This window comes from Cucumis melo, chromosome 9 (genome assembly GCF_025177605.1).
Source record: "Cucumis melo cultivar AY chromosome 9, USDA_Cmelo_AY_1.0, whole genome shotgun sequence".
Classification (NCBI taxonomy): Eukaryota; Viridiplantae; Streptophyta; class Magnoliopsida; order Cucurbitales; family Cucurbitaceae; genus Cucumis; species Cucumis melo.
In genome coordinates, this window is record NC_066865.1 from 18,816,133 (window position 1) to 18,832,884 (window position 16,752).

Sequence of the window (16,752 nt, forward strand, 5' to 3'; positions counted from 1 at the left end):
CAAGTATGAATATTACTTATCCATAGATAAAAGCTTCTGCATAGTCTATCATTGATAGATTTAAAATTTTACTATATTTTATAAATTTTTTTTGTTTATTTTACTATAACAATTCTCATTTAAAATATTATTTTATATTATAGTATTAACTTTAATACATATCTACGTAATAGTAGATCCTTCGATAAATATATTATATTGAATGAATATTTTAAAATATATTGACAACTGCGGCAATGAAATAGTTCAATTAGTGCATGGGATAACCTAATCAAGATATCTGCACTTCAACACAAAGAATATCACGTAATTTTTTCATAGATCCTTAAACTCAATTAAATAAAATTATGTAAAAAAATAATTAGTTGCCCATCAAAACAAAAATTATTTTAAATGATAAAAGTATGTTTGGATATTTATTTGTGATAGACTAAAATATTGTCTACAATAATATTTTATAAATATTTTGGTTCATTTTACTATATTTGAAAATAGTTTTCAATCAAAACTTATTAGTTTTAAAAAGTAATAATAATAATTAAAAAAAAAACTTGAGTTTTTCCAACTTTCTCTTTAATCAATTTCATGTCCAAACCAAAAGTTATTTTCTCATGTTCATCAATTCCGGCATGGGTATTCTTCTCCGATTTTTATTACAAAAAAAAAATTGTTCTTTCTTCTTCCCTTCTGATTTGTTTTTTGTGATATGGTTAGTCTATTTTTTTTGGTATATTATTTATTCTTTCGTTTTGTAGCATATATTTTTTTCCTTCAAAAATTTGTTCTTTCTTCTTTCGTTTCGTAGCATATATTTCGATAATGTTCCTCCTATTTTGATTTTTCACACACATGCTACTGAATAATATATTTATATTTTGTGATTTGTTATATATATACTACTACATATATTAAATAATACATACATAGATTTTTTCTCATGTTCTGTAATTTTTTCTTATTCAATTTATATACCACTGCATACACATATTATGTAACAGATCAGTATTTTATTATTATTATTACATATATAGTATTGAATAATACATATATTTTATGTGATTGGTTACATATATACTATTTCTTTTTAGGTATAGCAAAACTTTGCTGAATATTATGATGGTTATCCCTTCAACTAATTGTTTCATGTTGTTAATTTTATTTCTTGAATTATATAATATAGTATACAATATATAATGAACTTATTTTTTAAGTTTATGGACTTTGGACAATGGACAATTTATTACTTCTTAGGATAATGGTGCACTCTGCAAACATACAACATACTTCAACAACACTTTTTTTTATCAACAACATACTTCAACAACACTTCATGATCAACAACACACATCAACAACACATTTCAACAACATAAAGCACATACTTAGCTAAATTACATACACATTTCAAGAATAATAACTTTTAAGCTTAGCTAAGTTCAGCCCACAAACTAAGCTAAACTACATACACACTTCAACAACACTTCATGATCAACAACATACTTAGCTAAATTACATACACGCTTCAACAACATATAAGCGCAAACACCAAATTTAGCCCACAAGCTTACCTCAATTACATACACACTTTAAGAACACATAATCGCAAACACCAAATTCAGGCCACATACTTAACAAAACTCAAAGCTAAAATACCTACAAGCATATCAATGGCTAAAAGTAAAAAAATTGATCAAACGATGCACTAGCACAAAGTACAAAAGGAGAGAAAACCAACCTTTTGAATGAAAATAGATTATGAAGTGCTGGGATTTGAAGTAGAAGGCTGAGAACAACTTTTAACGCCTGGCAAGTAAAACAGTGTCTCATCTTAGCAAAAAAAGTATTCAAGTTACAGATACTAAATCAATGGAGATTTTAATCAACAACATATGCAAGTATATAACTTGATGAACTTCAAAAACTGCATTTTCCAAAAGTTATCGAAAAGGTTAGTACTTCTTCTTTGATTAAAAATCAATTTAAACCTAAACATAACATGATTACATGAACATAGTTACATATCAAACCATTTTAGAATGTTACATACAATTAAAGAATACAAGAGTGATGGAAGCTTACACATTGTCTCTACAAATTTAACTCCAAGTCCGATCGTGATAATCTTTCGGTGCCAAAGGACACCTTAAAAAATACATAATGTAAAGAAGGGAAGCTATACTTTCGACCCATGAAGAGTGAAAGTGGATAAAGAGACTACCCTAAAGGCATTTTAAAACAAAATGTTTCCAGTAGTGTAGGAAGCTTAAAAAGTTCTTGACAAATAATGCACAAGCGTCTCCTTTAAGGCTGATTGATTAGACTAGAGAGAACATGGTTGCTTTTCATCACAGAAACCCCAAATTTAGCTCCCTTTAGCCATTAACGTTAATCTCTTCTCTGCGATACCGTGTTGATAAAATAGCAAAGAGGAAGCATCCACCATTTACTTAGTTGTTGTCCCAAGCGTCTCCTTAAGGTTGATTGATTAGACTAGAGAGTCTAAGAATGTTTTTGCTACTTGTTCTCTAAATCTTAATTGTAAGATACAACGGCCCCTCTCTCATAGATGGTAGAGTGTACATTCATGTTTTGGACAGCTTTCATGATTAGATACTCCACTAGTCACTAATTTGTAATTTCATCATGAAACCAGCTAGGCTACAAAAGAACACCCATTAATTTTGGTGCAGCATTTTGACATTTCTACCACATAAGAACAGATAAAAAGATTATTAACTTGTAAACTAAAAATCAACACCCATTAAAACTAAGAATATACAAACATATATTGTACATACGACGTATCATGCTTCTGTTCCTATACAATAAACAGAATTTTGGAAAATTGTCTCCTTGATGGGCTAAGATCTAGCAAAGACACCCCACATTTTACCACGCCCAAAGCTTTCCAATAGCTTCTTTGACCCCTCAACATTCATTTCAACAAGCTTTTGTAGATACAAACCAGCACCAACAGCAACCATTTGCTTTCTACACTTGCTTGAAATCGCAACTGAGGATAATAATGAAACATGGTACTTCTTGTCCAGATTCAAGATCGAAGGGTCTAAGAGTTGAACTGCACTTATAATTCCCCTCTCTTCTTTCTGGAAAATTTTTCTATTACCAGAGTACTGTAATAGAGAAGACAATGCCTTAGCAGCTGCTTTTCTCTCATCAACAGATTTACCATCCAACATATTAACTAAGGGTGTAATGAATCCAGATTCCCCATTTCTTTTCTCGTTTTCGTATAGAATCCGAGTTCGTAAACTGCTCGAGCTGCTGTAGTTCTAGCACCTAATACTCCGTAACTCAAAACTGGAAGAAGTCTATCGACAAATTCATCGAAAATAAGAGCTTCTGCAATTGGGGAATAAGAAGCCAAGAGGCTTAAAAGCTCCACAGCAACTTCAAGACTACGAACTGATGGAACAGAATCCCAGAAATTTCTCAAGAACTCGATCCCACCTTCTCAATTAAGGGTCAAATAGCACCTCTTTGTACAATATGAATCTGCAAATTTTTTATTCATTCAGTAAGAAAATCAAGTAAAAGGTGGAGGATGGGGAAGATTGGGGTTAGGGTTTTTGAAGATTGGCCAGTCGTGTCGATTGAAGAAGGAAAGAGTTTTTGGAGCCTTTCGTGGAGATTTAGAGAGAAAGGAGATAAGAAAATATATAATTAATAAATTATTTTATTATTTATATTCAATGACAGTTAAAATTTGTCATAGAGTCATAAATTCTTCAAATCCGTAAAATTCCGCATTTTCCCGCCAAAAATGCGCATTTTGATCTTTTATGACAGTTTTTTCTTCCCTTCTTTTAATTTTGGATGAAATGAACTGTCATAGTAGATACTTTTTCTTGTAGTGTGTACAGTAATATTTTTTAAAAGAATTACAAATATAGCAAAATCTATTGACGATAGAGTGATATATCAATATTTGCAACATGGTTTATCAGTGATAGACTTCTATTATTGATATTATTGATAGACTTTTATAGATTTTGTTATATTTGTATTTCTTTTAAAATATTGCTATATAATTTAATTATTACTCCTAAAATTGTTAATCATTATCCTTTTATTAAAACCTAAGGTCTTATTTATTTATTAGGGTTTAGGGTTGAAAGAACTAAAGCAGAAGTTTGCAAAGCTTTAAAAGTCATAAAGATCGAAGTTCACAAGCTCTGAACTTTAAATTTCCAAAGCTCTGAAGATCCAAATGTTACGAAACTATAAATATCTAAGAAAACACAAATCTAAAGCTTTGGAATATCCGAAGACCTAAGTTTCAAACATATTAGTTTTTGCTCTCCTAAGATCTAAAGACTAAAGTTTAGAAATCTTCCAAAAGATCTTTATACTCTCCGAACTCTCGAGAACAAGTTGGAAATCCCTCAGGATTGATCAACAACGACAATAAGTTGCAAGACCCTTAAGATAAATCAACATTTAAGAGTAAGTTGCAAGACTAATCAATATCAAAAATAGGTTACGAGACCTTTAAGATGATTCAATGTTTGAGAGTAAACTGCAAGCTCTCAAGACAAACTTTACTTTTTGAAAGAAAGAATCAAAGAATCAAATATTGGATATTATACCCGTTATTCTTAAACTAAAACAAATACAGAGCTCAAGTTCAATTAATTAAATTTATCTATAAATCTCATCCAACAATTGTTATTAAAAGAAATTGTCTAAATTTCATTAAAAAAAATATTTTTGTAGTGATCCATTTTGTTCGCAATTAATATGCAATACAAGTAGGTTTAAATCTTGATCGTGAATAAATCATGCATCTTTACATTATATTAGTCAAAACTTTGAGAATATACTAATACTCTCATTGCCCATAAGGCCCCACCGTCGGGGCATAAGCGCCCTCTTGTTACCCATATGCGAGGCGCCGTCTTAGCCTTCCCTGACCTGGATCGCTCCCACACCTCTAGCGTTCGTGATCGGCCTACTCAACTGTGTATTGATCAAAAGGCAGGGCGACATAGCCCCTAGGAGTGCTTACGTCTAGTATGTCCCCCTTATTCCCGACATGCTATGGTGCCCCAGGGTGGGTAGGAGCGGGTCGAGTCCGTATCAACGCTACGCAAGAGCCGCGTCCGGATCTGATCTATCTACTCGACAATTCATCCGGATTTTGAATGAATGACTCACAAAAATAATTATACTTAAAACCAAAAAGATTAGTTGAGAAATATAGTCATCATAATATTGGAATTACAAATTTATTCATTGTAACCTCTATTTCTTTTTCAAAAATTAAAAATCTATATATTGAGTGAAAGTAATATCAAACACGACACAACAAGAAGAGGATAACTTGATTACCTCTAACTTTAAGGATGTTTGGGGGAAGGGTTATAAAGGGGAGGGTCGGGTCGTAACCCAGCCCTTGTTTGGGGGAAGGGTTACCATAACCCTAGTTTTACCCCCTAACCGTTCCCCTCAACCCTTCCTCACTTCTTTAATCAATTTTTTTTCTCATTTATAATTTCTATACTTATGAGTTTTGTTAATTTTAATATTATTATTTTAAAAACACAATTTGTTTTTAAGTCATGAATTTGATACGATTACATTATTAAAATTTTAATTTCTTCCTTTACTCTTGAATTATGTAATTTATTGTAATTACACAATTAAATTTTTAATTTAATTACCTTCAATCAACTCTGTATTCAAATTCATATCAATATACTTGTGAAATTAAAATTTTGATATCTCAACCTCATTATATTGATATAAATTCGAACATAGAGTTGATTAAAGGTAATTAAATTTTGATATCAATCTCAACCTCATTGTTTTTTGTATTTCGTATTTCCAATTGTTATTTGTACTTATTTACATGTTTACGGGTTGCTTCTTACATTCATAAAAACCAATTATTGAACGTCAAAAAATATTGAAAATGAACGTCATTGTTAAATAAATTAAGACAACTTGTTTTACGAAAACTAAAACGATTTAGTAAATTAAATATACGAAATTTTGTTTTGGATTTAGAATATGAATTATAAAAAATAAAAAAAGTTATACGAACGTAACTACTTAAAAATTATTGAAAATAGACGTCGTATTTAAAGAAATTAAAGCAAATTATTTTACAAAAACTAGAACGATTTGATAAATTAAATATATGAAATTTATGTATCAAATTCATAATATGAATTAAAATATATATATATATATATATATAAATAAATAAATTCCATAACACTACCTACATAACTCTTTCTTCAAATACATATTATCATAACATTATTATAACCTTATCCACATAACATTTTCCCCAAACACATCTTTCGTAACCCTTTTCTCGAACATATCTTATCATAACCATAAGTTTATCGTAACCCTAATCCTCTATATAACCCAACCCTTCCCCCAAACGACCCCCATATAATAGGAGATCGTATCTAGTGCATTAACAGAGTTGTACATAAAGTGCACCTATAAATTGCATTAAAATTCAAAATAATTTTTTTTTCCTTGTAGCAAAAGTATAGCTAAAGTTGAATTTGATCGCTTGACCAAATTTCCTAGCAAGAGAGCTACCTACTTAATGATGGTTAGGCTTTCTAATTTGGCAATGTACAATTGGTCGACCTCCAAATTTATTGGCTATAAATTTACACAAACTAGCAAAAATAAACTATAAAGATTGAATTAGCCAACAATGGAACATTTCTTTAACATTCACTTTGGTGTAAGCTGTAGAGCAAAAGTTATCTTTGGTCCGCAAAACTCGAAATGAGCAATGCGAAAATGATTGCTCAAAATGCATCACTCCAAGTTTCTTCAGTTCTTTGTGGAGAATCGTGGTATTGACAAAAACATCAGACACTGGAAAAGGAGGAATAAAAGATTCACATATAAAAAATGAAATTCAAGAATATAGATAAATACCTAATTATAGAGCAAATTTGTTTAGGAGATAGAAATGGTGCTGTACCTGCAGTTCTGTGGAACTCTCCAAGACTGAATTGATGAAGTCTTAAGATATGGTGGCATCGACATGTAATGTTTCCAATCCTCGAGCAAAATTCTAAGATCATGAAGCTTACTATCCATTCCAATACAGCAGTTTGCATGCATGGTTAGTACACGATTCAAATCTTTGCTGGGTTCACAAAACCCACCAAAGTAAGCAGTATCCAAGAATCGAATCTTTAGGCCAATTTCTTCTATGAAAAAATCGTATTTTATTCTATTAAGAACATCCTGATCATGGTATCCTGGATAAGTTTCTCGAGCTGAGTACCAGTATTTGTAGAACTCAATTGACCGATTATTGGACTTCACATAGTTAAACCCTCCATTCGGTCTGTTATCTAAATCGTCAGGTATGCCCAGGTATTGATCACAAGCAATCTGGAAATCTGCATTGATATCAAAGAAAGGGAACGGATCCCTGAACCACATAACATCAGCATCCTGAAGGAAGAAACAAGAGTATGGGAATTATAAGAAATACAAAAGGAAAACTTAATAAAATTGCATCTCGATGTAAATGTTTGATAAACACATGTGAGGAGCATGCAAATTTCTATCCTTCAACATACATGAAAATAGAAACTGATATATCCTAAAGGAAGTAATTGGTAAACGGATAAGAGTAGTGAATGTATAAGAGACATTGAACAGCTAAGTAACAGATCTCAAACGGCAAAAGTTTACACAAGGTGTGTCATGCTATCGTACACAGAAATTTGACTAGTGAAACAAAAGGCAAGAGAGACCTAATGTGGGAATTACTGCTGATAGTGGAGGAAGAGAACGACAACCAACTGGGCAGTGGACTGACCCTAATTCCTTATCCTAAATCAACCTAGGGGGAGCAGAGTTGACAATTGATTGAACCTCTCTCCAAAAAAAATCTTTCCCTTAAGAAACCATTCAAGCAGGTTTAAACAGTGGAGAGGAATGACATCCAAGTGATAACTGGAGTGGTCTTAAATTCCTAATTGAGAATGAACCAGTCGAGCAGAGGTGAGATTTAACTAATGAAAAAAAATCCTTTTCAAGAAGCCTCTCCCTGAACAATATAAGGAAATTCTGGGTTCTTAAAGAGTAGATTCACCCGTTGGAGAATGAACATCTTAAGTAAGTTAAAACCAAAGAAGATATATTGACATCCAGTTTGATACCCCATTCTCCATGTCAAATTCCTACATTTTCACTGAAACTACAATTTCTAAAATCACTCCCAGACATGCTCTTAGTATGTTCGTGTGTATAAATATACTTTAAAAGAGGTGACCCTACTACACTCTAGACCGTATTGTTTATCTATGTGGTTCTTTATGGTATACCATATATATTTATAAACAATAAATTCAAAGAAATTTTCTACACAAGGAAAACTCTAAATTTCTTCCCTAGCCCTAAATACCAAAATTCACTGAAAATAGATTGATTGTCCGCCCATTATCCAACCTTGCTGAGCATTAGATAAAACTATATCACATTTCTCAACCTTAAAAAGGAAAGAAAAGTTAAAAAAGAAAAAAGAATTATTGATGTAAATGAAAGCTGGGAAGGAACCATCTCAAGGGGAAAGAGATACCGTGAATACAAAATTGTAACCCATCTCAAGAACAGTTCGTAGAAAATCAATCCTTCTCCACATCATCTTCAAGTAGTCAGGTGACATAAAATATGCCTCAGAACGAAAATCAACTCCTTCAGTAACAAGAGCAACGCAGTGGACATGAATATCCAAGCAACGCATAAATGCCTTTTTGTCCAATGCAATAATAACCAAATGATCTAATAGTTGGTGAGTTTGATTTCCAATTCTAAAGCTCTGTAGAAAGAGATCAATGACTGCGTTTGGAGCTGCCCATGCTTCATTTAACGTAGTCAAAATAACAGTTTTGTCTTCTGTTGCAGCATCCTTTAAGACCTTGTCCAGTCCATACTCATCAGCCTACTACAATCACAGCCAGAAGAGGCAAAAATCTAAGGCAAGTAACAGAATAAATATAAGCATAAAAGAAAAATTCAATCCAAATCAGTTCAGCACCTAAGCATAAGAGCTGTTAAGCAAGTTGTAATTAAATAAGAAACATAATAAGTACAGAGAAGTCTTACTACAATCACATGCATTGTAATTAAATAAGAAACACAATGAGTACAGAGAAGTCTTACAACAATCACATGCATTGTAATTAAATAAGAAACTTAATAAGTAAATAAATCACACAACTCTCTCAAAACAAATCTACCAAGATAACGATATCAGAGAACCTAAATACAAAATGAAATAACCGGACCAAATGGATTCTACAACTCATGAACCAACAACCGAGGATTGTCCCTCCTAATGCCATTTTCACTCTCCCTAACAAACCCAGAGGAAATCAAAAAAAGCAGAATGAGGCAAAGAATTGAAATCTACTCTGCTCACATATGAAAAACAGAGAGAGATTGATGAGAGATAGAAGAGGCACATTAAGATTGATGAGAGATGGAAGACATCCCCAGTTTCTGTATTTTTCCGGATACACTGCCAAAACGAATCATCATTTCACATCCATGCCTCATCAACAAGGCCAATTCGATTTCATTAACGATATTCAAAAGATTAAAGAAAGTAAATCAATCAACAACACAACCCGAAAACCAAAAAAGAGAAAGAAAGAAAGAAAGAACGAAAACAAAGGGAAAAGAAATAAAGAAAACCCAGATGCAAACTCACCAGAGAAAGGTCATCGTCATGAGGGAGAGAAAGGAAGAAAGGGGGGACAGGAGGAGGACCGGATGGAGTAGAGAAGGAGAAAAGGGGGAAGTAGCGAAGGGAGTTGAGTTCTCTAAGAATAACAAGACAAGAGAGGGAAATGGCAGTGAAGAGAAGAAGAATGTGAAGAGAACAGCGGAAGGAGTAGTAAATAAACATGGCGGAAATGTAAGAAGAATTAAGAAGGCAGCAGAGATGATAGGCATTACATTACAATTACAGGGGGGAATGAATGAGAAAGGTCTAGGGTTGAAGATCCCAACAGAAAAAGGATCATATTCGTCGAAGGAGAGAGGAGGAGGAGGAGGAGGAGGAGAATCAAGAGTTTATAGGCGCTTTGTAGAGTGGAAGAGTGTGTAGAGATTTGGGGTGATGGGTGTGGGAGCCACAGGGACAGCCAAGCAGAGCCGCCATTGATGGAAGAAGAAGAAGAATAATAAGAATGTGTTAAAGAAAATATTTGGAAATTAATTAATTAATTGGCATAATAATGATCATAATAAAAGAAATAATTATGTTTCTGGATTGGATTTGGTTGGTCGCTTCAATCAAAATGGTGAAGCTGATAGATGAATGTAACGTATGGCATAGCATAGCCATCTCCCACTTCTCTTACACATCTAAGCTAAGCTTTCATCTCCCACTTCCTAACTATTTTTTCAGTTAATTAATTTTCTTTTATTTAGTATTGTTATTCTTTATTTATATATATATATATATATATATATATATATATATATATATTAAATAACATTCCAAAATTTTAGATTTGATAAAATACTCATACACATAGACATTACTAGACATCTATCAGTAATTAATAAACATTTGATATAAATTGACAGAAGTTTATCAATATCTATCAATGATCTACATTTTATAAAATCTAAAATTTTATTATATTTTATAAATATCTTGTTAATTCTATAGGTTTTTTACAATTTTCTTTTCTTAAAAATAAGACTAATTAATTAAGAATGTCTATTGTTTGGTCAAACAAACCAAAACAAATAATATGGCTTCTGATTTTATGTTTTTAGTGAATGTATGTTTAGCCAACAATCCAAATTTTGTTTTGAAAAACTCTTTTATGATCCAAATAATGTAAATTTTGAAAAATAACATTTTGGACATATTTGAGGTAAAAACTATCTATGATCGTAATAACTACCTTATTGCTCTTATAAATATTATTTTGTAGTCCTCAATTAATTACAATCAACATTATCTTAAAACTATCATTTGTGATAATATTTATTATTTTACATTCATCATTTTTTTTTATTACAACGCTACTATTTTCTTCTAGACTAAAGTAGTTTACAATTTAAACGCATGTCATTATAACTCAAACTAAAATAATTCACATTTCGAACATAAACTATAACAAACTAAAATTATAACACTCCAAATGTCCTTCTCTTTTAGTATTCAAAATTTGAATTTTGAAAATTAAAATGCAAAAAATTATAATAAATAAGGATAAGAATATTTATTATCAAATAATTATCAACTAATATTTATTGAGTAGCTACAACTAGTTTACGACTGTTTAAATTAGATTCTAATTTCTAAATTCTGCTACCAAACCCATATAAAAAAAACATGAAATATAATTTATGTTTTCATTCAGTACCTTGCGTTTCAAATTTTTGTTTTGAGATTCTTAACCAAACAAACTCATTCCCTTGTATTATTTTTTGAGTTGTCTAACAAATAGTTTTGTAGGTACTACTTTTTCTTGGCAAATAATTTTCTATACAACCCTAAATTTATAATTAATCATATACCATAAGGTCATATTAATTAAAATATAACAAATAGTTCTATTAGTCTAAATTGAATTTTCATACATTTATCGATTTATATCATTTAAATATTTTATTTCGACTAATACCGAATGAAAATTTTAATTTTAGTCGATTAAACTACTCAATTCTTCACAAGTGAATTATTTAAGGTCTTTCGTTAAATTTAACTTAAAAAAAATCATCCATGCATTCCTTTTCAAACCCATTTAGATATTTTAAATATCAATATTACAAAATTAAAGAATAAATGGATTAATGTATGGACGTTTAAGGTGAGAGATTAATAATTTATTTATTATAGTTTAGAGATATATTGTTGATATGAATCAAACTGGCTCAAGTGACAACTGACAAGAATGAAAAGAAAAATTTCTATAATGGTCCCCTACATATATAAGATATTTTATTTAATACATGATCTCACTTACTTTATGTTTCCTTTTCCCAAAAATGCTGATAGAGAAATTATTCCATTTAAAAACATTACCATAAAGATTTTCTCGAACTCAGAGCCTAAAAATAATAACAATAAACTAGAAACAATTGCAAACTAACAAATCCACCAAAGATCGTTACTAATCCATACTTTTTGAAGCACAGAACATCAAACTCTTGGTAAATTGCAATGTAAGAATGAATTAAAAGTTCAAAAGGAAAAAGAAAATAAAAGAAACCTAGGGGGAGTTTATAATTTATATACAGTAGACTAGAACAATAACACAAGTACAATTACACCATTATCTCCTTCCTTCACCCTTGAGTGTGTTCAAGACAAGGACTAGAGTTACTAATGTCGAGGAGTTGAAGAGTTGTAAACTTCTGGAGCCTAAGTGTAAGAAATTAATAAGGCATACAATTGAGTTTTTTAGTGGGAGGTTTACGAATTTCTTGGACTAAACAAGAAGTGAGATGCACAACTCCACACTTCTCAAACTCCCTTCTTTTCCTTGGTCCAACACCTCTAAGAAGCCTTCTTCAGGCGGTAGCGTTTGGCACAAACAACATACACTAACAAGTTCAAGAAGCTAAGTCCAGCCAACAGCCAGAAGAAGAAATCCAAATGGCCCTCGTTTAAGTTATCTGGTATCCACCCAGGCTGCCCATTTCTTGTTGTTAAGTAAGTTACAATGGTTAGAATGAATGAACTGAGGCAATTCCCCAAAGCAGCGGTCAATAGAGACAATGCACTGCACAAACTCCTCATGGCATCTGGAGATTGATCATAGAAAAACTCAAGCTGTCCAATGAACGTGAATACTTCTGCTGCACCCAGCAAGAAATATTGTGGTATTTGCCAAAGTATGCTTAGTGGTACAGCCTCTGGTTTATGCACCAAATCAAGTTCTCTTGCGAGTTCCAGTCGTTTGATCTCTACCACGGCTGCAGCTGACATGCATAATACTGATATGAATAGGCCGATACCCATCCGCTGTATTTCGGTGAATCCCCTCTCCTTTCCTGTAACTTTTCTTGCAATTCGGACCATGACTCTATCAAACACAGGCACCCAGAAAATAACACTTACTACATCGAAGGATGAGACAGAGGCTGGAGGAATGCGGAAAGAACCAATGGTCTTGTTCAGCATTGTTCCTTGTTCCACGAATAATGTCGACATTTGGGCATATACAGCAGCAAAGACGATTCCAGTAGCCCATATTGGGAACATTCGGATAAGAATCTTAAATTCCTCAACCTGAGTTACTGTGCATAGCCTCCAGGGATTGGAGAAGTCCCCGCTTTTCAACTCAGCATTGGAGATCACAGCTGCTTTAACAAGACACCTGCAGCATAAATAAAGGTTAGGCTAAAATTTTTCAAGGAATAATAACTCATTTTCATGCGAAACCATTTAGAGTCTGTTTGAAATGACTTACAAGGTGCTTAAACACAAATTTTTAGCACTTGAAAGCCTCTTTTTTAGGCATTTGGAAAGTCGTTCTAATTGGAACATAAGTTGTGGAATTTTCTCGATATCGTAATTCCATCGTACTCGAGTTTTCACATCATATGTCAAGTAAAACATCGTTTAATTGCAAGATTTATACAGACAAAATGTTGTTTCTTGCAAAGAAAGGTCAGCACCTAGTAATAACTAGTACTATTTTGGAGGTCAAGGTGCAACAGTAAGGTTGTTAAACTATCAACCAGATATTCACCCGATCGGATGCATAAAACATAACACAACACATACTGCACATGTAATGCTACACAGCAGATAGATTCAAGCAGCAAATCGATAACAAATATCGCTTGAGAAATACCACTGACAATATCTCAGAAGTTGCTTGGTAACTGGAAAGAGGAGGAAGATTTGGTTCTCCCCTATACATGCACAAAAATGTTGAAAGAATAATAGGGCTTTACTGAAGATGTTATAACTGGAAAATCCAATTTTCAGGTGAAAAATAAACTTACCCACAATAATAAGAAGTCTGCTCAGTGAAGGAATAAGACTAAATATTTAGGAATGCAGCTATGAGATTAGCTAATGAAGAAAGTTACCTCAGGTCATCACTGGGTTCTAGCTTGCGACTCCCTTCAATGGCAGAACTTTTATCTCGCAACTCATACAGAAGACTACTGTCACCAGGAACCCTTAGACTTCTCTTATGAAATGATGCAACCAAAACCTGGCACATCCTTGTAATTGGGCTTCCTCCCGGTTTCTGAAATCTATAGAGCTTTGTGCCAGAAAAAAAAGCTTACAATAGAAAGGCCCATAAATAATGCAGGGATGCCAAACCCTAGACCCCACCCAACATTATCTTGAACCCAAACTAGGAAACTACTTGATATAAGAGCACCAGTATTGATAGAAAAGTAAAACCAGTTGAAAAATGAGCCCTTTTTAACTCTTTCAGCAGGATCGGTATCATCAAACTGATCTGCTCCAAAGGATGACACACACGGTTTGATTCCACCTGTCCCAATGGCAATCAAATAGAGTCCAATGAAAAATACAATATACTGAGCAGTAGAAGCTGGGGGGCACATAAACCCAACACATTCACCAGGCTTTAGAGCAGGAACAGACGCAGAGAGAGTTAATGTACACATTCCCTGCAAAGAAAAACCTCCATCTTTAGTTGCACTATGAAACGATAATATTGAGACTAGAACACAGGTAAAGGAAATGGGTGCAGGCTATGCAACAAAATATAGTACATTTGATCCACAAATGACCTCCGTAGAGTACTTTTCACAAGTCATAAGTACTTTACAAGTCATATTACTTGATAAATCATTTGCTGCGCTATGCAACATAACGTAGCAGGGATTTGGCAAGACAGAAAAACAAGAGAATAATATCATAATTCAAAAAAACTTTTTTAGCAACAAGTACGAGAAAAAAAGTGTTAACCAGTTGAATTCATTCAAGAGGGCCTGAAGTTGCATAGGAGCCTATCAACAAAGAACATTATGACACTATTCAATACAATATGCAAAAGAACATAAATACAAAGAAATGCTAGGGAAGGGGGGATGTCTTTCCACTTCGGATGAAACATACAATGAAGTAAATGGTTGAAAAAGCAGCAATTGTCCAATATCTTCCCCAATATGCATCTGCCAATATAGCTCCAATAAGGGGTGTAAGATAACAAGTTCCTTGCCAAGTAGTGACGTTTCTAGCAGCTGACACATTTCCTTGACGTAGTTTATTTGTAAGATAGGTAACAAGGTTAGTTGAAATCCCACAGTAGGCCAATCGCTCACAGCCTTCATTCCCTGTACGAATAAGAGGCATGAAATGTCAAGTAAGGAATTAAAATAAATAAATAAAGACAGTTTAAAATTTAAACTTTTCAAGGATAGAAATACGATAAAAGAAGCGGGAAACGTTTAGAAAAATGCATTATTGCATCCCCAAAGGAGAAGAACGCAAAATCGAAAGAATGATGCTAGATTATTTAGATCATAACAGTTGAAGTTTAAATTGTTAAAAGTCTAAGTTGAGTTACTAATTTATGCTAATTATACCAACAAACAAAACAAGTACCTAGAATGAATGGGCATGCTTTCCAGTTTCCTGTATTTTGCTTGAGAACAGGATTCCCATGGAAGTCAACTGAGTCATCGCCTGTATAACGTCCATCGCTTGCATTCTACAGGAATTCAAATTTTAAGTTTTTGTAGATGTTGTTCACGCAGTATAGCAAGACAAATAACATGATCACACTTTTATATATACATAATATTTTTTTTTCTTATCAAATTGTTATAAAGCATATCAGAATAAATTATTAAACTGTTTCTTAGTAAGAGTCGTTAAGGCAATCAAGTGCTTAAATTGTTTAATAACGCAAACAATTAAATCGGTCAAAAAGGATTATCCATTTTCTTTTCACATATCCTCAAGATTTTTGTCAAAAACTGTAACGAACAAGGAAAAAAGAAAAAATCAAATGAGCATGAAAGATTTAAATGAATTAAAGATTCAATGATTTGCAGCCTTTGACCATTCGACTACCGGAAAAATTCATATTACATAAATTTGGAGGGAGAGAGATTAAACCTGCAAAAGACCCTCCTCCAGAATTGCTCGGTCGTCGTTCTGAGAACCCAATCCCATTGAGGAATTTCTCCGATGAGTAAGATTACAATCATAAGAGGGATAATTTGGAAACGAAAGTGATTTCCATCGGAGTTGTGAAGTCGACTCCTATGTCCGGTAGTGCAAAGCGCTATATAAAATTGATTTTGAAAAGTTGTGTAATAATTAGTGTGTTATTCTACTTCTTCATTGGTGTATGTCCAACGAATACTTTATCACATTCGACGAACTTATAAATTTTAATTTTATCAAAAATTTCGAAATATCTTTTAAGAAAACGTCCTCAACAACGGTTGACCCAAAGAAACATATGCGTGTGCTGAAGAAAGGGACTTAAAGCCAAGCCGCCCTAACGTTTATAGTTACAAATTTTGTGGTGGAGGGTGTCGGTTGCTCCTAGATGATGGAATACAATGATTAAATTGATCCTTCGTTTGATGTGCAGAAGATTTCAAGCCTTTCTTCGTGGTATGAACGAATCCATTTGCATCTTCATTCAATAGGACTTATTTCTTTGCCTATTACAGAATTGTTTTGGTCGTTCCAAATTCCTCGGCGAGAATCGTTCCAAATTCCTCAGCGAGAATCATTGAGAGAACTAAAACGATCGATGAAGCA

At 32.8% G+C, this 16,752-nt stretch overlaps 1 protein-coding gene and 1 pseudogene across 1 annotated transcript; both read right to left on the minus strand.

Annotated features, from left to right (window-relative positions):
* Positions 1-6,459: 6,459 nt before the first annotated feature.
* LOC103504094 (uncharacterized protein At4g15970) lies at positions 6,460-10,187 on the minus strand. Its single transcript, XM_008468539.3, has 4 exons — positions 9,727-10,187; positions 8,593-8,955; positions 6,979-7,460; positions 6,460-6,869 (listed from the first exon to the last, which is right to left on the minus strand). Exons 1-4 carry the CDS (start codon positions 9,922-9,924, stop codon positions 6,863-6,865), a joined length of 1,050 nt encoding a protein of 349 aa, XP_008466761.1. The 5' UTR covers positions 9,925-10,187; the 3' UTR covers positions 6,460-6,862.
* Positions 10,188-12,240: 2,053 nt separating this feature from the next.
* On the minus strand, positions 12,241-16,355 carry LOC103504099 (protein NRT1/ PTR FAMILY 8.3-like; annotated as a pseudogene).
* Positions 16,356-16,752: the final 397 nt, after the last annotated feature.